The sequence below is a fragment of the Dreissena polymorpha genome, chromosome 5 (genome assembly GCF_020536995.1).
Source record: "Dreissena polymorpha isolate Duluth1 chromosome 5, UMN_Dpol_1.0, whole genome shotgun sequence".
NCBI lineage: Eukaryota > Metazoa > Mollusca > Bivalvia > Myida > Dreissenidae > Dreissena > Dreissena polymorpha.
Window position 1 is genome coordinate 65,111,920 of NC_068359.1, and position 26,820 is coordinate 65,138,739.

At 35.8% G+C, this 26,820-nt stretch overlaps 1 protein-coding gene and 2 long non-coding RNA genes across 5 annotated transcripts in view; 1 reads left to right on the plus strand and 2 right to left on the minus strand.

Annotated features, from left to right (window-relative positions):
• LOC127881380 (TATA-binding protein-associated factor 2N-like) overlaps positions 1–26,820 on the minus strand; it is a 59,958-nt gene that overhangs the window by 31,999 nt on the left and 1,139 nt on the right. For all 3 annotated transcript variants that reach the window (XM_052429165.1, XM_052429164.1, XM_052429162.1), the window contains exons 2-3: positions 6,281–6,424; positions 2,549–2,651 (exon numbers count right to left, since the gene is read on the minus strand). In XM_052429165.1, the coding sequence (XP_052285125.1) occupies positions 2,549–2,651; positions 6,281–6,424 (247 nt within the window). The remainder of the gene's footprint in view (positions 1–2,548; positions 2,652–6,280; positions 6,425–26,820) is intronic.
• LOC127881382 (uncharacterized) lies at positions 7,907–8,535 on the minus strand. Its single transcript, XR_008050038.1, has 2 exons — positions 8,293–8,535; positions 7,907–8,130 (listed from the first exon to the last, which is right to left on the minus strand). It is a non-coding gene; the product is annotated as an uncharacterized LOC127881382 (long non-coding RNA).
• On the plus strand, positions 10,817–13,181 carry LOC127881381 (uncharacterized). Its single transcript, XR_008050037.1, has 3 exons — positions 10,817–11,616; positions 12,098–12,198; positions 12,706–13,181. It is a non-coding gene; the product is annotated as an uncharacterized LOC127881381 (long non-coding RNA).

Sequence of the window (26,820 nt, forward strand, 5' to 3'; positions counted from 1 at the left end):
GGAAACTGAATAAAAGTTGTATGAAGTTGAATCGGACTTTGAGTTAAACATTAACCACCATTGATAAAGAGCGCACTAACGGAGCGTAACAATACTTTGAATACACCGTTAATATTGCCGTCTGCCTACAAAATAGCGGCCGGTCGTAGTGGTATAAAGAGAAAAGCAAATAGAAAAAAAACGTGACAATAGCCGTAAATAACAAGGGCTGTTTGTAAAACATGCATGCCCCCCTATATGGGCTATAAGTAGTAGTAGCAGCCATTGTGTGAATACGTATTTTGTCACTGTGAATGGTGGTGGTGGTGGTGGTAGCAGAAGAAATAGTAGTAGTAGTAGTAGTAGTAGTAGTAGTAGTAGTAGTAGTAGTAGTAGTAGTAGTAGTAGTAGTAGTAGTAGTAGTAGTAATAGAGTAGTAGTAGTAGGTGGTGGTGGTGGTAGCAGAAGAAATAGTAGTAGTAGTAGTAGTAGTAGTAGTAGTAGTAGTAGTAGTAGTAGTAGTAGTAGTAGTAGTAGTAGTAGTAGAGCAGTAGTAGTAGTAGTAGTAGTAGTAGTAGTAGTAGTAGTAGTAGTAGTAGTAGAAGTAGAATAGTAGTAGTAGTAGTAGTAGCAGTAGTAGTAGTAGTAGTAGTAGTAGTAGTAGTAGTAGTAGTAGTAGTAGTAGAAGTAGTAGTAGTAGTAGTAGTAGTAGTATGAGTAGTAGTAGTAGTAGTAGTAGTAGTAGTAGTAGTAGTAGAAGTAGTAGTAGTAGTAGTCGCAGCAGCAGCAGCAGCAGTAGTAGCAGCAGTAGTAGTAGTAGTAGTAGTAGTAGTAGTAGTCGTAGTAGTAGTAGTAGTATGCATTACAAAAATGCAGTTAGCCTTACATTTGGTAAAATTTAAATATATTACAAGGGAGGCAAATCTGTAACAATAAATTTAAACTTATTGCATTTGTTTCCCCTGTAGTGTATTACCTCCCCTGTCCTGCTTATATTTATATTAATCAACAAAATTAAACATTAACACAATATTTAATATACAAAATATACAAAAAATCTCATATTCTGATAATATTTTTACTGATCCACTGTATTTTACTAAAAGGATGATGTTTCATTGGACTGATAATTATAGATTTAGGATTACAGACCAGTTGCTTCAGTAATATTGTTCAGAGTGTGCCCTGTTGGCCGCATATGCATTCTTGAATTATCATTCAAAAAACCATTTTACTATTTCAAGTCACCGTGACCTTGACCTTTGACCTAGTGACCTCAAAATCAATAGGGGTCATCTGCGAGTCATGATCAATGTACCTATGAAGTTTCATGATCCTAGGCCCAAGCGTTCTTGAGTTATCATCCGGAAACCACCTGGTGGATGGACCGACCGACCGACCTATCGACATGAGCAAAGCAATATACCCCCTCTTCTTCGAAGGGGGGCATAAATATTTCTAAGCTGATCTCAGTTTATCTTTCTACGGAATATTCACCGATCTGAATTAAAGAGTGAAAATTAAATAATTGGTTATATAGCAATAATATTACACCTTTCTGCCGATTGGAGAATTTAAATGAAAGGTGATAATTAATTAATTTGTTTTTTGCTCCCAAACTATCCTTAACGACAGCGGCATATTTTAATTAAAGGGAAACGAGAAAATCACGAGCGGTTTTATTGTATTTAAAGTTAAATTAAAGTATCTAGTTTGTAACACTTCGGAAGAGTAATTCATCTCTACTGTAACCAATTCGTCGTCTTATTATTTTATAATACCACTTTGTCTACTTATTATCTTATTATTATTATAATTATTATCATCCTGAATATTGTCAAATGGAAATAAATGTTATAAAAAACAGCGTCTCTGTTTCTTTCTTTTGCAATTATGACTGCTTGACCCGGGTGTCAGCAGGTGGCCCGTGTGTTATCGGTAACAATAAAAGGTAATATAAACAATAGACAGATATTTATTATGCAACTGTCATGACAACGGCGAAACAGATGGTTGATAAGGCAAAAGTGATTTTCTATTTTCACAACACATAATTTTTTTTTCGGAAATGGCCGATTTCTGACACTGATTTTTTTAGTGCTTATTTTACTCGGATTTTCAATTTTTACCGATAAATTTGGACCAAATTCGGAGGTGCGTGTTATACACAAGGGCGTATTATATTCCTGCATTTACTGTAATTAGGGGAAAAAGGGTAATAATTGGGAAAAATAGAGCAATAAATCAGGAAATCAGGAGAAATGAAACATTATTATTATAACTATAATTAACAGTGATCCAATTGTTTATAAGTGCATGTAAAACAACATTCTAAAATATATATTGATACAGAATTATAAATCACAGTATATCAAGCTCAATAAACACATTATTGGCAAGTTTGGCATCTTTTTGGGAAAATTTCGGTAGGATTTTTGGGAAAAAAATGTTCCTTTTGCTTTTGGGAAACAGCCTATAAAAGGCTTAAATTTTGGACAAAAATAATCCTTGGAGGCTTTAACTGAAGGAAAAAATGCCAGCATGATAATTCTTGTTGTTTCTTCATTACCTCTGTGTCTGCGCAGCTGGAGTGACTGCCCCTGTGGTGGTTGCTGCCCCTGGCTGACTGTAGTAATTGTAGTAGTCATAGCCTGTCTGTCCATACCCATAGCCTGGAAATGTACAAATATGGTGAAAATACAGGGAAATGTACAAAGATCACAGAAATTAGCACATTAAGCGTTCTTTAAAACATAATTTGGTTGATATCATGAATATTTCATGACACATACCGTAGGTTTCCACGCATAGCGCGCAGTGTTTTACCTCCAAAATTCAAATTAAAAAGCTGGTGCGCGCTATACATTGTACATTGATACAACGCTATCCTGGCTGCTAAATTGGTAAAAAATATGTTGTGTAATCATACATAATCAAAATGGCCACCATGTTTTTCCCAGAAAACTACCACCCTATAATCGTACAGACTGAGGGGCCACTGTCAAAACAACAAGAAGTCGCTACTGGTAGATATGAATGCGATAAAAGAAGTTTTGGTCAAAAATTAATTTGTTTGAATAAACATGCGGACATTTCTTTGTTTGTGTTTTTACACATATTTATTGATGAATTCCGATGAGGATTGTTGTGGACATTCTGGAGAGCAGGCAAGGGTAGGTGCGAACGAGGTCTTTTTTGCGGGTAACGGTAGGTGTGAAAGGGGGTCATTTTGCACTTCGTAATTGGCAGATGTTATTGAGTAATATTTTCCACGACTTGTTAAGACGCTAATTATCCCCACGCTTTTTGAAAAAAAGGTGGGGATATTGTGGTTATCTCCGCCGTCCGTCCGTCCGTCTGTCTGTCCGTCCGTCCTGGCCACTATCTCCTCCTACACTAAAAGCACTAGAACCTTGAAACTTACACACATGGTAGCTATGAGCATATGTGCGACCCTGCACTATTTGGAATTTTGATCTGACCCCTGGGTCAAAAGTTATAGCGGTTGGGGTGGGGCCGCGTCAGAAATTATCACTCATTTTTTTAGGTTATTTTACATTTACTTCTTTATTTCTACACCGATTCACTTCAAATTGATACTGGACCTCTCTTATGACAATACGGTCAATCTCAACCATGCATGGCCCCATTCCCAACCCTGGGGCGCCCCGCCCACATAGGCCACACCCACCAAAAATTTCCATTTACTATAATTTTTTCATTTCTACACGGATTCACTTCAAATTGATACTGAACTTTTGTTATGACATTAGGGTCAATCTCAACTATGCATGGCCCCAATCCCAACCCTGGGGCGCCTGCCCACATAGGCCACACCCACCAAAAAATTCCATTTACTATAATTTTTTCATTTCTACACGGATTCACTTCAAATTGATACTGAACTTCTCTTATGACATTAGGGTCAATCTCAACTATGCATGGCCCCATTACCAACCCTGGGGCCCCGCCCACATAGACCACACCCACCCAAAATTGCCTTTACTATAATTTCTTCATTTCTACACCGATTCACTTCAAATTGATATTGAACTTCTCTTATGACAATACAGTCAATCTCAACTATGCATGGCCCCATTACCAACCCTGGGGCGCCCCGCCCACATAGACCACACCCACCCAAAATTGCCTTTTACTATAATTTCTTCATCTCTACACCGATTCACTTCAAATTGATACTGAACCTCTCTTATGACAATACGGTCAATCTCAACTATGCATGGCCCCATTACCAACCCTGGGGCCCCGCCCACATAGACCACACCCGCCCAAAATTGCCTTTTACTATAATTTCTTCATTTCTACACCGATTCACTTCAAATTGATACTGAACTTCTCTTATGACAATACGGTCAATCTCAACTATGCATGGCACAATTACCAACCCTGGGGCGCCCTGCCCACATATGTCACACCCACCCAAAATTGCCTTTTACTATAACTTCTTCATTTCTACACCAATTCACTTCTAATTGATGATGAACTTCTCTTATGACAATACGGTCAATCTCAGCTATGCATGGCCCCATTACCAACCCTGGGGCACACCTAGGTCAAACATTCGGCGTGGGGATACGCGTCGGCCTCTGCCGCGCCATTTCTAGTTGACATTTGAGACACTAATTGACATTTGAGAACGTGAAGGTATGCAGTTGCATTTTGTGTGTATACAGGGTTTTTTTTTACTAAGAAAGTGACGCCGAAATTCGGCATCTTCCCCTAACAGAATTTTTCCCCTAAAAATACCATTTCCCCTCCAAAAATATAATTTTTCACCAAAATATAATATTTTACCATCAAAGAAATGTTGTTTTTCTTTTGGGAAGTCGACCCTTATCCAACTTGTACTATGTACAACGATTTCGCTCTCTCTCTCTCTCTCCCGACGAACACTCAAATCTGGGAATCCCAGTGATTCTATATATAGCTCTTAAACTACGTCATGGAAACCAGGCAACTAATCGTATTAATCATGTGACTATTTTACTGGATTCCGGTCTTGCGCGAGAAGGGTGTTTCGTCAATTAATTACCGGAAACCAGTCGAATTATCATCCGGGTTATGTGAAAGCCAAGATATAAACGTTAAAACAGAAAAAAGTCTCACAATTGGCGTTCATACACGAACAAAATAAAACGTTCGGACTCGGAAAATATTAATTGAGTTGACGCATTTTTTAAGAATGAATCATCAAAAACCGTTGAAACCCAGCAGGATTCGGAGGTACATGTAATCAACATCGATTAATACTGTTGGATTATTGTGAAAGTGAAAGTAGACAATCGGCAGCTGCCGCACCTTTCCCTTCCAATAGCTGATCTAGATCGTCAACCCATTCATCATGAAATTGAAATCATAATATTGACATCGTTCCCCGGCCCCAGTTGAAAACATTTCCCATTATTAGATCTACACCTGCAACTTTATTTAGGACTTTGACTTTAATATCATACTTGTTCATGTGTTTAAGAACAAAAAGGCCAGAGACATGCCTCTTTTTCTTAAAAAAACCCTGAAGTCTGTAGGTGAGTTAAAGACATTGAAATGAACAGTTTTTATTTTTTCCCCAAATATGTCTCTTTCGCGTTCGATTTTTCCCTTTTACCCAGCGTCCAGCGTCTTCCCCTCTTTCTAAAAAAAACCCTGGTATAAATATTGAACGTTCAACAGTGGTGTACCTCAACAACTGTATCCCTGTCTCCCATGCGGCATTCAAATTTACCGGTAATGCCCATGCTTTCCCTGAGGAAAAATCACACGATGTACACTAATTCTTATTTTCTCATGTTTTTCACGAAATGCACGTGGACTGTTAATCTTTTGCTAGAAAATTACAAAATTGTCAGAAAAGAATAGTGCTATGCAACCCTTGCTCCTTATCATAATGACGCTTCCTATTTTGAATGCTTAATTAAGCTTTTCAATGCCCCGGATTATTGGATTGTGCAATAGGAAGATGGCGGCCATTTTCGGTCCGATTTGGTGGTTTTATTGTCTTTAAATATTTTTTTCTGCATTTTTGCATTTAAAAAACAGCCTGCGCGCTATACACGGGAGCGCGCTATACGTGGAAACCTACGGTAGATGTGCATTGACACATGGTCAAGGAAATAAACACATTAAGGCCAACTTAAAACATTATCCAGATCTTAAGCATTTTTTATCACAAACTTTTAACACAGATGAGTGTTTCTTCTGACTGAATACATAATTATTATGGCATAGAATTTTTTTTTGAATACATGAAGTTTACAAAAAAGATACAAAATCCTGTACATACTCTGGTAGCCCTCATAACTGCTGTAGTTCTGCATCTGATTGTAGTCATAGCCAGAGTAGTTGTAGGCGGCTGCAGCATCATACACAGTCCCACCCTGGGTGGTGTATGTCCCATCCACACCATAGGACTGGCTCTGACTGTAGTCTGGAGAAAGGAAATTTAAAACCACTTACAGTGTTTTAATTTGAGCAAAATGGACATATATTGTACACTGTTTGTGGACTCCTATAAATAATTAGAATTCCAGACAGCAAATTTAAATAAAAACCCTCGGAGTAAGGGTGGTGACAGGGCTTGAATTTATTTTATTTTTTCTACTTGCAAAAAATTGCGAGCAGCTTTAATACCAACTCGCAAAATCAAAAACATTCTCGCAAATTTTGATGGAAACATAAAAAACCTTGGACATTAGTTTAGTACTATTTAAACAAAATAAAAGTACTTAACATGTATACACATTTTATTTCTGCAACCATACAAAGATATCAGTTCCTTGGACCATAAGGGCCCACATCAGGTTGATTGACCATCTTCATCTACAAAAAGTTTTAGTCTTATTTTAAGTTATTTTTACCACTAATTCACTGTTTTCGTAGAAAGATTTAAAATCCGTTTTTTCAAACTAAACGGTTAACTTTGCTTTATCTTTTGTATTATGTATATTTTGTGTTATTTCCGTCTGTGGGAATAAAGTGACAAGTTATTTTTGGCTTCAATGAACATGTGTGAATAGTTGACTTTTTCACTTGCTTTGTACCAATACCATCCGCGTATCTGTATATACCAGTCTACATACAAGGTGCGCGCTTACGCATAAGGGCACTTGGGCGTTCTATAAATTGAAGATTTAGCGATCATGACGTCGAGCAGCATTATACCTACTCATTTCTTTTCACTATTTATTTACTCGCAAAAAATACTAGTGGCTTAAAACTTAACTCGCAATCGGTATTTTTTACTCCCATTTTGCGAGTGTGCGAGTGTTAATTTCGAGCCCTGGGTGATTATGTGAACTTATTCATACGGGCAAAAGCCCGCGTTGCGGGCGTTGACCGTTCAAACATATGGAAATTTAGATATAAAAATAGACATAAAGATGCATCTCAAAAAAATTTGCCACACGACATATATTTTCACGATGCTATTTATGACCTTGAACAAATCAAAAACACGTTGACATAGGCTAAATCACATATAAATACATACCTCACAGGCTTGGCGAAATTGCCGGTCCGCCGGTCCTGACCGGCAGATTTCAATTTGGTCCGGCAGGTTTAACAAGAATGTCGGTCCTGGTGACCGGCAAAATGTGAAATGATTGCAAACAAATCTTTTTTTTTCAAGTTGAAAATTTGAAGAGCAAATCGCTTACTACATCGTGAACATGAAATCGCTCGTTGTTTTGATGTTTGCTGTAGGTTTGTTATGTACAATTAGCAAATCCAACTTGTTACACAACACCTACTTTAAACTCGTTTGCAAAATCGCCAACTGCGTTCTAACAAAAAAGATCTTGATAGCTTTTACATATTTTTCGAGTAGGATAAGGACAACAAGGGACAAAATTGTCACAAAACCAGGTTTTCATTGTGAAAAAAAAATCTGATAAAGGGAGAAAACTCAAACTGAACTTTTGAAATGACCAAAAAAAATTAACCCCCTTTGTAATTTTTTTTTTTTTTTTAAATCTATTTTTAGTCGTGGCGACCTTGACATTGGAGATATTGACGTGATTCTTTCGTGGGACACACCGTCCCATGATGGTGAACAAATGGGCCAAATGATTTTAAAATCTCACAATGAATGACATAGTTATGGCCAGGACAAGCTCATTTATGGCCATTTTTGACCTTTGAACTCAAAGTGTGACCTTGACCTTGGAGATATCGACGTAATTATTTCGCGCGACACACCGTCCAATGATGGTGAACAAATGTGCCAAATGATTTTAAAATCTGACGATGAACGACATAGTTATGGCTCGGACAAGCTCATTTATGGCCATTTTTGACCTTTGAACTCAAAGTGTGACCTTGACCTTGGAGATATCGACGTAATTATTTCGCGCGACACACCGTCCAATGATGGTGAACAAATGTGCCAAATGATTTTAAAATCTGACAATGAACGACATAGTTATGGCCCGGACAAGCTTATTCCGCCAGCCCGCCAGCCAGCCAGCCCGCCAGCCAGCCCGCCCGCATTCGCCAATCTAATAACCAGTTTTTTCCTTCGGAAAACCTGGTTAATAAAATATGGTATCGTGATCAACACAACCATATGCATACGCCATTTTTCATAAGTGTAAAGAGTACAGTGCATTATGGGGCAGAGCTTTCATTGGACAAGCGAATTTAAATTTAGATTGAATGCAATACGATACATGTACAAAGAAATGTTTTTATTGCATCATATGCAGTGCCATGTAAAAAAACGTGCTCTTCCCGGGGACTTTCTGATACTGGTCAAAAATGAAAATGAATCTCTGTTAACAATTACACTGCGTTAGCATGTAAATAAATCGTCTTTTTTATTTAATTAATTACTAGTAAACGTTCTGAAAAATGAAATGCCTTAATCATTAAATGTCAGGTAACGTGTTTTGTACTGTGCGCAGTATATTTTAACAGCCGCTCCAAACTGCAATCATATTAAAGTAAGAATGTTTAAATCGTTTCGAATAAATTTAATTTGATAATTATTCGGCTTGCACATAAGTTATTGAAATTATCGCACCGAACCGTTCTAATAGGGAATACATGTAATAAAAACTGACACGCGAATTTTTCACAACATGATTGACATTACCCAACCGATTAACACCAATTAGCTGTCAGTGTAACCTCTAAGCAATTAAAATCAATAAAGAGATCAAGATGTGATCGCTGCCATTTTTGAATTTTCTAGTTAAGTTGTTGTTGCTTTACGGTCCGGCTAAATTTTCTCCGGACCGGCACATTTTCTGAAATGCCTGTCCGGATGACCGGCAGATTTTTTCTAATTTCGCCATGCCTGACCTCAGGAAAAGTACAGTAGATTCCACTTAATTGAATATCAGATAATCGAATAATTCGGTTAATTGAATAGAAATTGAAAACACCACACCATTTGCATCTCTTCCTGTTGTAAAAACTCCACATAATCTGATAGGAAATATGGCGTATTTCAGTTAATTGAATAGCCAATTTTCTATTGAACACTATAATCCACACTATAATCCAGCAAAGAATGTCATAATTCTCCAAGGATATGCATCGTATCGACGATTTTGACAGACACGCTCAACTGACTGCCTTTGTTTTCATTTCACACCATTCATGTATGCAGCGTCTGTCAAGCGTCACGTGACTTACAGGTGTAGTATGCATGCAAGTACAATGCAAACACTGGAGTCTCCTGTGTACAGTCAGGTGCAAACTTTCGAATGCAAACTGTCGAGTAACACACTTCAACAGTTTGTTGTCACTTAGAAACAATTAAAGAGTGTGTTGCTGATTAGAAACAAACTGTTGACATGTCTTGCTCAACAGTTTGCAATAGGTGATGGAATGTTACACTATATTCTCAGTTCGTGTATATAGACCTACACAAATGCGTCACAGTAAATCATATCTAAACATGATGTCAAACAATCAAAAACGCGCACATTTGTCAAAACATCGCAGTCTTAACACTGCTGATCATATTTTCACAATAACCAAAATTAAATCCAGTACAATGTATTGACCAGATTTTCCGGTAAATCAGTACACAGTACATTATCTGTTTCAATACTAAACTACCTGAAGAGCGTAACATCAGATACAGCATTCTTCTCGCTACAAAGTTTTCCTTTGACAGTGTATATACACCCACGCTAATTTTCGCGCGCTTTTTACCAGGACAATACATGAGCAATAGATGTTGCTAGCGTAGGCGTTGGGTAAGCAATAAAATGAAAATAGGAAAAATCATTACATGCACCATATGGCGTGACATTGTGCATTGCTGCATAGTTTTCGCTAGCTTTTTGTTGGGGGCAAAGGAAATACATGTGGACGTTTTATTTAAAGCTAGAAAGTGTGTTTTGGATTACAAAATTTGTATTCTCATTTGGGAATTCAACAAAACATTTATATTATATTTATAATGGATTCAATATTAAATTCCAATATTAGCTTTTTTTAAACGCTCTAACACAGCACAGAACGTAAATTGACACGTTAAATTTAAACAAAATCAACGTCGGGAGGGGACACCCCTCCCGAACCAACCCTAGCAGCCCCGGGGCGCCTGACAAAAATCCTCTGGAAAGCACTGACATCATAATTGTGAAGCGAATCGCACTAAATATTCTTGCATTATTTGTTTTTCTCCGCTACATATAGACTGTTCCAGACTTAGATTACCCAATTATCTCCCCTGAATACTCATCTTCAGTTGGTATAACTATTAGTATAAGGTTACATTACACTAAATCATTGTGTATCCCTCCGTGGTCCATTCGAAAGTAGTGCCTATTTCTAAAGAGTTCCTTTTCTCTTCTTGAATATAAGCCATTTAACAATGTGAGACATGACTTTTGTGGTTATTTGTAATATTCTGTATGTGTCTGGAGTACTTTGATGCCTTGGATTGGAAGCTAACTTAAAAGATGAACTTTTGAGGGTGTGTTTTCTATTGTGTGGGGCTTTTGTCGAAATTAGGATTCCGAAACACGTTTTTCTACGGTGGGTTCATTCGACAGCGATTTACTTTCTTAGAAGTTGCGAGACGGTATGTTTTTGATTGCAATTATTGGAAGATGACAGATCCATCTTTAAAATGATACCAGGTTCGGAAAAATTGATACGTCGGAAAGGCAAGAAAAATGCTGTGAAAGTTGTCAGTTTTATAATGGGACCCTATGGGAATCGGAATTAGTGTAATATAACCTTTAAAAAGCACATTTACTGCAATGTCAAGGTCACATGGATTCGTCTGCAAGCGAGACAAGTAGAAAATGAATTTTAATGAATGTTTTGATGATTTGGGTGCTAAAATAGATGAGAGGTGTCAATATTTTGGTCCAAATGGATGTTTTAGGTGGTTTTAGACGGTTCCGGATGGGTGGGGGACCTGGTATGGACAAGTAAGGGTAACATTTCCAACAAATCTTAAATGTAAATATTATTATGTCCATAGATTGAAGTTTCAGGTGGAGAGCAAGATGAAAAATATGCAAAATTACATGCATGCAACCCATTTATGCCATTTTTCTCTTTGTTTGTAGGCCTGACCGTTTGTCCTTGAGCCGTAGATGGTCAACAATCCGCTAGCTGTCTTGCTCTGACTGGTGCACTGGACATGATTTCAATGTGAGTCATCATACTGATTGTTTAATTAACACATGAATTTCAGTTTGTTCGTTAAAGTACTAACTTAGCTGTGTATTTTTACAGTGGACGTAGTGGTGCGGTGCAGGTGGTAGACTAGGTATTTCCATATATACACTATGTTTACAGAATTGCGGCCAGTGGAGCAACATAGCTGATGAGTTAATGGCACTAGTTCTTCAGACAAATAACTTTATTTTCAACCTATAAAGCATATTTAGCTGTAGGTGGGGCCAATTAGCTGTAAGATCTGGCTTTTGTTCTGTTAAGCCCTTAGAGTAATGAATTTCAGAGTGAAGACCATAGCGCCTTTTCCTAGTCAAGTATCGGGCAGCTGTATGTCTTTTCAGAAATGCACATGTCTTTTTAAGCATGTCATTGTGTTTGCTTTTAATAAGATAGGCAATAAACTCATAACCTTTAGACAAATGAGCATCTGTAAATTCAGATTTCACTATTTCAGAGTCAGCCAGACCATGATTGAGCTTAAGGATTGTGCTGCGGATGCAGCCTGTGCAGTTCCGGGAGAAAGTCACTGTCTCGGGCAATGCGGTCTGGTATCAGGTAAGCACTATTGAAAGTCTCACACTTTTGGGGGGTCTGAAGCCTTGTGCTGTCAATGCGATCTGGTTCAAGTACAATAAGAATGCATTCTCAAAGCAGTACTTCATCAGATATGGTTATCTCAAGCTTACAGTTCGCGGGCAGATATGACTTCGATTTGTTCTTGCTAGCAGAACCCCTACAGGCCAAACTATGCGTTAAGCACTATTTTCCACAGCAACCCTTGCAGACAGAAAAACAATACTCAAAATTACTTCTGGCATTTAATTTCTAATTTCCTACATATCTCTTTTGTATGTTTGTTTGCCCTTTTTAACTCTGACATGCCATCTTGCTCACATTGATGGAGCATTCCTGTTTTTGTTTAGAGCCAAGTCCCCGGCTGCTCGAGTTTGCCGTGTCAATAATGAGAAAGCCATGGCATGATGTCTCCTCTATGTGTATCCTTATCTCAGTGTTGAACATAATTGCCAGTTTCAGGGGCCTAAACATTTTATTTTATTAAAGGTCTGGATGATCCTTGCCTGACTGCGGGTTTGTGTACACCTCAATCCGACTCTGTGTCCTGAACAGAGGCCGCAGTGGTGCAGCGCTTGTGGACGATCCATCAACATCCTGAAAGGTCAACACTACACCAAGCTGGGAAAATTGATCCTGATAGTCATCCCCAGGTAGTGGAATGAATGTTCACTGAACTACAGAGGAATCACACCCAAATGACTTTCCTGCCACGACATTAGTTTGGCCACTCTCGTAGGAATTCCTTAGCAAACATGCTCTTTTGCATGGTGACTGTGGACATTTTTGCAAAACTTACGCTTTCAACACTGGATTTTAAAGAGAATACTTAATAAAATGTCGCTAACAGGACTTATTTATATGAGAGAGACTATCTGGATGCGCATTAAGTGTCACTTTGTGTCGTAAGCTGTTGAAGGAGCGATTTGCGCCTTTTTAAGTGTTAAATTTGGGTAGCCGGCTTGTACAGGGTCGTCATTATGATTGTAAACAAAGGATTATTTTGGAATAGTAACCGATTGGGCTGGGGGTCAAGGGGCCGCCTAGGCCCCCTTGTAGGTCCAGGGAAATACCCTGTTCGGGGGTTCAGGGGGGCGAAGCCCCCCGACCGAAAACGAATTCTAGACATTTTAGGGACAAAATACTGCTATTCTCAGAGCCTAAAAAAGTTCAAATGAGGTCTAAAAAGAACAGAAAATTTTAAGATTTTCACATTTTTTGTATACTGTACAATGTAAAAACATATTATATTATTATATCTTTTTATGTTCCAATTCTATCCATTACCCGATAATCCAGTATTATTACGATTTTCTTTTTTTTTCAAAACCAAATTACGGCCAATATTGACGATGAATGTCGTCCGCCATTTAACGCAAGTGCATATACAAATTGAATTGTGGGATTGGGGAATTCCAATTGAACATAAGTGAATAAGGTGACGCGATTTGAGAGCATTGAGAACCGTTTATATTTAGTAATTACGACAAATCAACGTCTCAATCTAAACTGTTACATGTACCTCCTTTCAGAAAAGTTTGCGAAAGTGAAAGTTAATTTCTGAAAATAAAAACGCGTCTTTCTTTAAATTTTACCGAGTACTTTTCATTCCTGATCGTGATATAACTTGTCAGGTCATTCATGCATGTAGACCTATATGTATGCATAGTTTGGCAATCTCAAAACACGTTATTTACCTCCTTATTATATAATGTGTTATGACCATTTGTATAACAAAATGCATTATTTAATTTAAGTATTTTCAAATGCGTATAATTAAATGTGTTATCTGAAATCATTTTCAGATTTCATTATTCACGGAAAATTAAGAAAATTCTAGCAACAGAGACACATTTCTCGTGTTTTTCATGTACAGATGAAAATCATGCCAAAATTAGACTTCATGTATAACATCACGTCATTCTTCCTCGTGGAAAGCGTGGACTTAAATATTCAGATGCTGAATAATGACTTCGTAGCACAGAGGTCGCTAATATCTTTTATCTTGGTAGAAAATCGAAGAGCATTTTATAATATGTAGAAAACATTTCTCTAACTAAAAAAACTAGTTAATTACGCCCTACAGTGCTACATTCGTTGAAATACGGTCAGTAATAATCAGTGAAATGTACAGCTATTTGATACAGTTTCACGTGGGGTCGGCGTGTATTCGGCTGCCTGAGCGCTGATTGGTTGACGTGCTTACCAAGAAGAATTTGATTGACAGCTGGAAAAATCAATATTGGCCACTCACTGAGAAATTCATTGAAAACATTAGTTCTTAGGCGGAGTTAACGGACTGACTGAATGACCGGGTGTCGCTCTACTTTACTACTTTTATTCCTCGTCAATTATTGTCGGTTTGCGTGATCAAAACTTCCGATCGCAATTTTAAAAATTCGGGAAAAACAACCGATTTTCTGGCGATTTTAACCGATGAATTCGATCGGCAATCGGTTAATAATGACAACCCTGCTTGTATCAGCTTGAAAGCTGAAAATTATGCCTCTCATCATAATAGCATTAATTTTTGTAATTGCAATGTGTATGTTTAGATTGTAAGTGAAGCTTTTAATAATAATTTTCTTAAAAAACATGATTTTATATGCTGTCAGTGAGTTTTTTTATTGAAAAAAGTGCTTAAAATTTAAAAAAAGTCTCCTATTTCATCAAGAAAAGTACACTGATTCACAATCAATACATTTATTTGGGCCTTTTGCTGATATATTGGTGAATTTCGCATGCAATGATACCAGTTTTTGCCATGAAAGTTACGCGTAACAATAATTGGAGACGCAAAATCAGCTGTCGTCACTTAGACTAAAAATCATGCATTCCGACTTGACTGCGGCCAATTTAGTCACCGCTTTGAATGGCCATTTTAAGGCCTTTACCCCCATCCGAATGCACTGAAATTGCATATTCATTGTGGAAATAGTTGAAATCTCATGTGGAGAAAGTTTGAAAAAGATAGGACAAAGTTGAGTTCCCTTAAAGGTTACATTACACTAAATCATTGTGTATCCCTCCGTGGTCCATTCGAAAGTAGTGCCTATTTCTAAAGAGTTCCTTTTCTCTTCTTGAATATAAGCCATTTAACAATGTGAGACATGACTTTTGTGGTTATTTGTAATATTCTGTATGTGTCTGGAGTACTTTGATGCCTTGGATTGGAAGCTAACTTAAAAGATGAACTTTTGAGGGTGTGTTTTCTATTGTGTGGGGCTTTTGTCGAAATTAGGATTCCGAAACACGTTTTTCTACGGTGGGTTCATTCGACAGCGATTTACTTTCTTAGAAGTTGCGAGACGGTATGTTTTTGATTGCAATTATTGGAAGATGACAGATCCATCTTTAAAATGATACCAGGTTCGGAAAAATTGATACGTCGGAAAGGCAAGAAAAATGCTGTGAAAGTTGTCAGTTTTATAATGGGACCCTATGGGAATCGGAATTAGTGTAATATAACCTATAAGTCATAGACTGGTTCACTACATATAGTGACAGTCTTTACCAAACACAATTTGGGTAAACATAACCAGTCTTAAATATATTGCCCGAATCTCAGATTTCTTTAGAATTTATTTGCTTTAATCCTTTTGATATCTTATTGTTATTATTATCCTGAAAAATCACAAACACTTGTTAAACATTATATGTTTTAAATATTATAGCTGACATCTCTATTCTCCCAGTATTCTCGCGGTATTTCAGTAACCACACCCTACTGTTAACTTGTCAGAATTCGTGATGCACTTTCCATTTGCTATCAGAAAGCAGTTTTACATGTGATCATGAACAATATTCTGGTAAGTTGTCGTTGTTATCCATCAGAAACACATTAATTCACAAAATTTAAAGATATTCCGATCTAACTTTTTAGTCGTTCAGCTTTAGTTTTTAACGTATTTACACGTTCACCTTGTCTGCTCGCACTTTACCGATATCGCGAAAGGTTACATATCACTATAATAAGTTTTGGCCTCAAACCACAAAGTCTAATACCGTTGGATTTCCGTACCAAAATCCTACGTTGCAAATCTTCCAGATTTGAAATCAACAAAAAAACAACAACAAGACATTTATAAATTGTCTGCATCATTAATCAAATTTTAAGATATTCGTTGCTTTTCCGTTTTTAAAAGCTGTTCTGCCAAGGCAAGAGCTTGGCATCACACAAGCCATTCAATCGAGCAAAACTGACAGTTTTGGTTTCCAGAAATAAACAAAGGAGGGATTCCTGAACTATCAAAATTTTTAAGCTATACACACAGTTATTTTCTGTGGTGATATTATTTATTGGTTCTGTTGGTTTACTTGGATGGAATATGTGTGAACTTTTTATAGAACTTTGAAAAGTCTATATCTGTCTATCTATAAACAAAAATCAGCTATGGCATAATAAGATCAGATGTGCAAACAATGTCAAAGGGTTGTTAAATTAACAATTTGAAGGCAATTATGCTGAAGAAATATGAAGGTGCCCATGCAAATTTAGTCTGTATATCGACACATGTCTGCCAATAAATGTCAAACTAGTAATACAAAACTTACCACAAGTATGTAAAAGCACTAAGTACATGTTGTGATCAATTTTAGTAAGATAGTCTTATTCTAAACAGTAGCAAATAGCTTATTTAGTAAATGCATAATGCCATTTATATGATTTCCTTTCTATTATGTAATTAATAAATTGGTTGTTACTTGTTGTTCCATGATAAATGTTTTATGCGCTAGTACAAAACCAGCATTGTTAATTTTGTAAAAGGTAATAAAATGCTACTGCATTGATTCCACAGTTTTTTTTAATATAACATCACTGTGTAATTTCATATACGTAACTATTTGTGTACTGTAGGTTGATTACAGTGTTTTAGTGTTACTTATTGTGTAACTATTATTTTATGTGCAAATAAATGATGTGAAGTGTTTTGTATCTCCACACAATACTAGGGCTGTAACAATACATTCGAATATTCCAGCGATTTTCCTCCTTCTTTATAAAGTACCGGTAAACGGCACTTTCCCAATTACGAAAAAAATACAAATTTCCCAATTGCTGTCCTTAAATTCCCAATTAAAGGTAAAAAAAAAAAAAAAAAAAAAAAAAATTTTTTTTTTTCTTAAGCAACATTTAGTTAGTTTCCCTTTGCAGCTCTATAGCTTGAACCTAGGTTTATATAATATTGACAGCTTGAAAACACTTGGTTATCAATTTTAAAGTATTTGGGAGCAAAAAATAAAATACACCAATTTCTCAATTTGAGGTTTTCACGACTCGATTTTTCCCAATTTTGAGGTTTTCACGACTCGATTTTTCCCAATTGGACCGGTACGGATACTTTTCCCAATTGGACAAGGAAAATCGCTGTATTCAAATTACTCGAATACGGCTGTGGACGAATCGTATTTGTTATTCGCCACCTCCCGAACCGAATATTTGATGAATACAAACAACCTGGTTCGAGTTTGAAAGTTTAATCATCTTACCTTACACATGAAGGTTCATACAATTAACCCCTATATTTAAATGTTCTTCTCCTTATTCGGGCGTTTTTCATCATGTTTACCCCACCCACTATGTTACACTGTGAGATTATCAACAAAAATGGCGGGCACTAGAGCTGTAACGATTCACCCATCATCCGATTCGATTCGATTTTGATACCAAACGGTCCGATTCGATTATTTTCGATTCGATTCAAATTAAAGTATTTGCTGCTTATTGTGCACACTATTTCATGTTTGGTTTGTCCAGGGCATGAATTAATATGTTTGGTATTTGGTATTAACTTATTATGTTGTACATTTTAAGTGTTTCATTTTTTAAATAACATTTAAATTTTAAAGACGCAACATTGATTTATAAGTAACAAATTTATTGAACAAAACTTCCTGTTGAGTTATTCTAAAATAACATAAAATGCAAAATGTATCACATTTGAAATATCAACTAAGTGTTTTCTCTTTAAATGTTGCCTCAAATTTGTAGTGTTTCCACATTTTTGGTAACTTTCGTCAACAAAACATGTTTTGACAGTTGCCTTTGCATCAAAGCCTTCGAGAAACCCGAAATGTTCCCAGACTTTTTATTTTAATTTTGACGGTGCGTTTTTCAGCGCAGTTAAAGAAGCCATTTTACCTGCTGATGTAATGCTCAGCATGTTATTCATTCATTCATTGGATGCAATATTGGCTATTGACCAATCACAAGACGTATTACAAATGACAAGAAAGTTGAGAAGACGGATTTGGGAAGTAAATGCGGATAAATTGGGATTACAGTGAATCTAATCGAAACTGGCCGTATTGGTATCGAAATCGAATCGGCGGCGTTGAACCGGTTTTTCGATGCATCGAACCAAATCGTTACAGCTCTAGCGGGCACCAGTTAAATATTTACGACATTGAATTGAAAAATCTTTCGATGGTTGTTTAATGTTTATTTAGGTAAATACGAGTGATTTGATGCTTAAACATACACACAAAGGATTAGCAGATGGATTTTTTTGTTTGTTTATCTTTACGACAATGATTGTGCAACTTATCAACAAACATGGAGCCTTGCGAAGGAAATGCTATTGGTATCGTTGACATGCCTGCCAAATACACGTTGTTTGTCTGGCACTATTTGGTTTCCCCAAAAAAGACGATGAGACAAAGACAATTTGCAGTGTTTTGTTATTTCAAAGTGTTATATTTCATATTTTCAGTATGCAATGATACTAAATCAAATTGACAAATACACATAGTTTCATACTATATAATGTCAGGGGTTTTTTTTACTAAGAAAGTGACGCCGATAATCGGCGTCTTCCCCTACCAGAATTTTTGCCCTAAAACTACCATTTCCTCTCCAAAAATATAATTGTTTACCAAAATATATTTTACCCTCAAAGAAATGTTTTTTTCTTTCTTTTGGGAAGTCGACTCTTATCCTATTTGTACCATGTACAACGATCTCGCTCTCTCTCGTTCCCGACGAACACTCAAATCTGGGAATCCCAGTGATTCTATATATAGCTCTTAAATTACGTCATGGAAACCGGGCAACTAATCGTATTAATCATGTGACTATTTTACTGGATTCCCGTCTTGCGCGAGAAGGGTGATTCGTCAATTAATTACTGGAAACCAGTCAAGTTTTCATCCGGGTTATGTGAAAGCCAAGATGGGTATAAACGTTAAAACAGAAAAAAAGTCTCACAATTGGCGTTCATACACTAAAAAAATAAAACGTTCGGACTCGGAAAATATTAATTGCGTTGACGCATTTTTTAAGAATGAATCATCAAAAACCGTTGAAACCAAGCAGGATTCGGAGGTACATGTAATCAACATCGATTAATACTGTCGGATTATTGTGAAAGTGAAAGTAGACAATCGGCAGCTGCCGCACCTTTCCCTTCCAATACTGTAGCAGATCTAGATCGTCAACCCATTCATCATGAAATTGAAATCACAATATTGAAATCGTTCCCCGGCCCCAGTTGAAAACATTTCCCATTATTAGATCTACCCCTGCAGCTTTATTTAGGACTTTGACTTTAATATCATACTTGTTCATGTGTTTAAGAACAAAAAGGTCAGAGACATGCCTCTTTTTCGAAAAAAAAACAACCTGAAGTCTGTAGGCGAGTTATAGACATTGAAATGAACAGTTTTTATTTTTTTCCCCAAATATATCTCTTTCACGCTCGATTTTCCCCTTTTACCCAGCGTCCAGCGTCTTCCCCTTTTTCTAAAAAAAACCCCTGAATGTCATGTCAAGTTGTCAGTATTACTTTTGTTCATTGAAATTAATATTCACGAATAAATATTCGTATTCGCTACCCTGTATTCGTGATACGTATCGTATTCGTCACCTAGTGTATTCATTACAGCCCTACACAATAACACATACCTTTTTATATATGTACTGAATATATATATATATACTTACATCATTTACATGCTTCTGCTAGGGGCTTAGCCAAGAAAGACAATGACTGACATATAAATAAGTGATTACTGATGATCTACGTTTTATTGTATGTGTTATTTGAATGTTTAATTACAAAATATGGATGATATATAACATTATGCATTCTAATATTTGCATTCAAATGGTATCAATAGAGCTACAAACTAAGTGTATGCAGTTTAGACTGTGATTTAAGAATTGCTACAAAATGGCTAGCTTTTTAGTGACTATATAATAGTATTGATGTGACACATCACATGATTTTGATTATGTACAGTGTACTGTATGTTAAAATCAACTGCTTTAGCAAGCTGTTAAGTTGAATTGAGACATTTGATGAAACAAAATGTTTCCTGGGTAGGACCAGTACTTAGTGTCTTTAGGGTTATCTAAAGAATGCTTGCACTTAAGGGATCAATACCTCCCAGTGACTAAGCCAGTTCAGTGATTTTTTTTGCTTTTTTTTCTTACAGCCTGTGCCTTTTGGATTGGGAAAATTAGCGCGATAAACCATTAAATTGGGAAAAATAGCGCGATAAACCATGAAATTGGGAAACATTATAAATATGATTATAAGAACAGAATTAAAATTATTAAAGTATGTTTGACAGCATTTTTATATTATAAAGTACTAATTTAATGTGTTCTTACAATGAAGACAATGTTAAGTTAATATCCTTCCACATTCATATTGAACTTGCAATAATCTATATAGATTCTTAAATATACCATTTAATTATAACCTCTTTAACAGTTAGAATTTAGTTCAGTATTCTTTTAAATTAAATATCATATGGTGAAAACATTAACACATATTTATAAAAAAAACGCTTTAGTGGTCTTGCCATATAAATGCAGCGATTTTCCTCCTTCTTTATAAAGTACCGGTAAACGGTACTTTCCCAATCGAACGAAAATTCCCAAATTCCCAAAACGGTACTTTCCCAATCAAGCGAAAATTCCCAAATTCCCAATCGGCATCTGGAAAAATCCCAATCAGCGTCCGAATTTTTTCTCAAAACGATAGAAAGTTTCGTAAAAAACCAACTTTCGGCGAGCGAACAAAGAAAATCGTATAGTTGTGTGTAACCACGCGCTCGATTAATTTCGGGTTTTATTATTCAGCGCATTCAATCAATAGAGTTGTTACTAGTGCTGCAACAATATACCGGTATATCGGTATATATCGCAATACGCAATCCGCATATTGTATTGCGATACGATTTTCGTCATACCGGTACGAAAATTTTACAAACATGCGTCTACATTTCGTTCAGAAAAGCCATCCAAAATAATGATATCAAGGTAAACAAAACAAAGCGGTATTTTGTAAAAATAAATTGTTACGTACAAATGGCATTCTAAAAAGTCTATTATACAGAGTAGCGTTGTTACATGGGAGCATCAATTCTATGCTTTTAAACGAATTATCGTTGAATTAATTACGCACAACTAAATGTTTCTTTCGATTCTGAAATGAGCATTATTAAATTTGTAATCCGAATTTCGGAAACATGCTTCCGAAATGTAATGCTAACGCGACAATAAAAAAAGTGCTTTATTCTTTTTCTCAATAAAAAGCGAAAGCGCGCAAAAATTATACAGACATGTAGAACGTCGCGTGCAAAGTGTGCGTGTATTTGTGTTGTATAAAACGGGAACATCACGTCAGGCGATTTACGCATGTTCAGTGGGAAAAAAAAACGCCCGATTGGAAGTTATTTCATCACATCTTTAAATAGTAACAAATGCCAAAATGTATTTGATATGTAAGAAAATTGGTGAATGTTTGTGTTTTGTGTTATTCTTGAGCATTTTTATAGTAAACATTTACTAGAATTTGCTTTAAAACTGGAATATACGGGATTATCGGGTAATTGGCCAGTCATAATTTTGGTACAAGTAAGCAATATATTGCGATATATTGCAATACGGGTTTTTGAGCTGACAATATATCGCAATACGCTTTTTGGCGTATTGTTGCAGCACTAGTTGTTACTGTTTCCGGTTCTTTTGCCAGGCAGCCAGCGTACTGTTTTACGTCGGTTTGTAACCTTATCGCAGTTTGAAATGAGTCATAATAGCAAATATTATGCCAAAAAACCAATCGGAACCATCTATCACAGGACACATTGACAGCAATAATGATGCTGTGCAGGGAGGGATGCAAGCAACTGAGTGATGATCAAACATCAAAGATTGTTGAAATTTTTACAAAAATGAAAGAGAGAGATTAAAACAACTAGTAATTGATTTGGTGTGTTCTTTATAATATTTTGTTATTTATATAAACTTTATAACTTAATGGTCATTAAGGCATGCCTGCAAATGATTATTTAAATGGGTATGTTCAATTAAGTATGAACTGTATGATGTATTCAATAAGACCCAAACTTCACGACGCGATTTTCCCAATTTCAGGATTTGACGACTCGATTTTTCCCAATTTTGAGGTTTTCACGACTCAATTTTTCCCAATCGGATCGGTACGGGTACTTTTCCCAATTGGACAAGGAAAATCGCTGAAATGATGTATTATATGGAGTTAAAATAATTTATTTCATTTCTTTACCTTTCAACATCTTGCACTTCAATGCTATTTCAGTAAACTGTAAAGCATGACAAACATAATAAAGCAGAATATGCATATGAATCTGATTTTACACAGATCCACTAACATATAAATCATATCATGCTTGTCTCTCTCCATTTTCAAACGATACTCATCTTAAATGCATTAACTTTGTGAGTAACGGTAGGCTAACTCCAATTTCCCAAAACTGATTTCCGTGATGCACATTCACTGTGAAGATTTGTAATAAATATTTGTTGTTTTTATCTCAAACGTTATATTTTGCGTTAATTGACACACGCATTAAATTATTCCGTAATAACCATATGATATCCGTTGTTAATTTGAATGTTATTTATCATTTTCGCCGCGGATCGCAAATTTCTCGTCTGCTTGCCGCCATCTTGGGCGTGTGTAAAAACAGGCGTTTACAATCGGGATACATCGACTATCGTCGGTATCCTCCGCAATATAGAGAGAGATGTGGATAGCAACGTAAAATCGTATTCGGCCAAATTCGCTAAAAATATGTAAGTCAGTTGTTGTTCGGCGACGACTCAGCAACTCGATCGGCACTCGTTCGAAATTATTGCTAAATTACATTGTAATCTTATTGGCTTTATTGGGAAAATTTTGTCTTTTTTGGGGAAATTTTAATCAAATTTTTGGGAAAAAACGTCATTTTTTGCAATTGGGAAGCAGCCGAATATCGGCTGTAATTTCTGGCAAAAAAAATCACTGCAGTAAGCAGACACTCTAATTATGTTACGACTCTGGTTGACTTTCGATATGGGGTTGGCTTCAGCGTACAGGTCTGTCAATACTATATTAACTGTACACTGAAGTTTCATTAGCTAATAAGATGCTAGATCTTTAAGCTAGGAACATGTTACTCGTTTAAAGATTGATTTTTTTTTTGGATGCATAACTTGAAAAAATTATAATATTTTGAACACAATACTGTCCATATATTTATTAAAAATATATGGTTATCAAAAAAACTTAAAACGCTTTTGCCCGCAAATTAGGTAGCACCTATAATCATATTATACGGGCAAAAGCCCGCGAAGCAGGCGTTGACCGTTCATACATATGGGAATTTAGACATAAAATTACATAAGAATACCACATATGGATACGTCTCAAAAAAATTTGCCACGCGACATATATTTTCGCGATGCTATTTATGGCCTTGAACAAATCAAAAACACTTTGACATATGCTAAATCACATGTAAATACATACCTCAGGAAAAGTTATATCAATGACATCATAATTGTGTAGCGAATCGCACTAAATATTCTCGCATTATTTGTTTTTCTTCGCAACCGTTCCAGAATTAAGTCATTACTCAAATATCTCCCCTGAATGCTCTTCTTCAGTGAGTATAAGCCGAAGACTGGTTCACTACATATAGTTACAGTCTTTACCAAACACAATTTAAGTGAACATAACCCGTCTTAAATATATTGCCGAATCTTAGATTTCTGTCGAATTTATTTGCTTTGATCTTTTCGATATCTTATTGTTATTATTATCCTGACAAATCACAAACGCTTGTTAAAAAAGTATTTGTTTTAAACATTATAGTTGGCATCTCTATTCTTCCAGTATTCTCGCGGTATTTCAATAACGACACCCTACTGTTTATTTGTCAGAATATGTGACGCATTTTCATTCGCTCTCAGAAAGCATTCTATACATAGATGGTGACGTCACTTCGTTATTGTGAGTAAGACCGGTGTGTACACAATGTCTCAGAAAGACGTTTTACGTGTGATTATGAGCAATATTCTGGTAAGTTGTCGTTGTTATCCACCAGAAACACATTTATTCACAAAATTTAAAGATATTCCGATCTAACTGTTTAGTCTTTTAGCTTTAATTTTTAACGTATTTACACCTCGTCTGCTCGCACTTTACCGATATCCCGAAAGGTTACATATCACTATAATTAGTTTAGGCCTAAAACCACAAAATCCGATACCGTTGGATTTTCGTACTACAATCTTACGTAAAAAATCTTCCAGATTCGAAATCAACAAAAACAAGACATTTATAAATTGTCTGCATTATTGATCAAATTTTAAGATATTTGTTGGTTTTCCGTTTTTAGAAGCTGTTCTGCGAAGCCGAAGGCAAGAGCTGAGCATCATACAAGCCATTCTATCCAGCAAAACTGACAGTTTTGGTTTACAGAAATCAACAAAGGAGGGATTCCTGATCTATCAAATTTCCAAGCTATACACACAGCTATTATCTGTGGTGATCTTTATTGGTTCTGCTTGTTTACTTGGATGGAACATGTGTGAACTTTTATAGAACTTTGAAAAGTCTATATATGTCTATCTATAAACAAAAATCAGCTATTGTATAATAAGATCAGATGTGCAAACAATGTCAAAGGGTTGTTAAATTAACAATTTGAAGGCAATTATGCTGAAAAAAAAATGGAAGTTCCCATGCAAATTTTGTCTGTATATCGACAAGTGTCTGCCGATAATTGTCAAACTAGTAATACAAAACTTACCACAAGTATGTAAAAGCACTAAGTACCTGTGATCATTTTTAGTAAGATAGTGTAATTCTAAACAGTAGCAAATAGCTGCATAATGTAATTAATATGATTTCCGTTCTATTGTGTAATTAATAAATTGGTTGTTACTTGTTAATCCATGATAAATGTTTTATGGCTAGTACAAAACCAGCAATGTTAATTTTGTAAAAGGTAATACAATAACACCACTTAGTAATTTCAGGGGTTTTTCAGCACTGTCTGCGCCTCCGGACAACGGAGGCACTCCCAAAGCAAACGGACCCGATCCCAAACCGAAATTATAAAAAAAAATCCCAATTTCCAAAAAAAAAAAAAAAAAAAAAAAAATTTTTTTTTTTTTTTTTTTTTAAGAATGAAGTGTCTTATAACTTGTGTGACTAACCAGTGTTTGTTTTGGTCAAAAATATTTGCTATAAGGTTTTGACTGTTCAATTCTTATCACAGAGTGTAACTGTAACTGAAAAACAAAACTGCAGCAATTGAATTAACGTTGAACATGCCCAATATTGCGTCTGTTTACATGAAGAAGACAAAATAACCAAATAAAAACAAATTTATTTGTTAAACCACTGAATTATTTAAGCATGATTAATTCACAATTTTTTCCCAAATGAGCCGTTTCATCGAAGCAAAAATTCCCAAAATGACCAATTTTGTCGATAAAAAATTCCCAATTTGGTCAGACTCCTTTTCCCAAAATAGGCAGAAAAACCCCTGAATTTCATATACGTAAATATTCTTGAAATGTAGGTTGATGATTGTGTTTTAGTTTTACTTATTTTGTAACTATTATTTTATGTGCAAATAAATGATGTGAAGTGTTTTGTATCTCCACACAATACCACATACCTTTTTATATATGTACTGTGTTATGTGTTATTTGAATGTTTAAATAAAAAAAATGGATGATATAACATGATGCATTCTAATATTTGCATTCATATTGTAACTATAGAGCTAGGTGTATGCAGTTTAGACTGTGATTTTAGAATTGCTACAAAATGGCTAGTTTTTTAGTGGCGACAAAATTTAAACTATTCAACAATAGTTTGCGAAAGAAAATTAGAAACCTGCAAGATACCTGTATTTATTAAATATTTTAATTGCGAATCAAGTATGTTGTTATGCTGTTACACATAATTATACATTGATAATAAATAAGAAGACAATTAGTGGTGTTAACGTTTCCCAACAGTAGAAATCATTCTTCTGATGAAGTCAGTGATATACAGACGAAAGCTCCAGGTATGGCTTTCAATACGTAGTGTGTGTTATTTGACAGTCTAAAACTTATTGGATTCAACAAAAATCCTGTCAAATTTGTCAATCAAAATTGATTTGACACATCACATGATTTTGATTATGTTAAATCAGTGTACTGTATGCTAAATGCAACTGCTTTAGCAAGCTGTCAAGTTGAATTGAGACATTTGATGAAACAAACTGTTTCCTGAGTAGGACCAGTACTTAGTGTCTATATGACGTACCATGACGTCGAAAGTCTGCAAGACC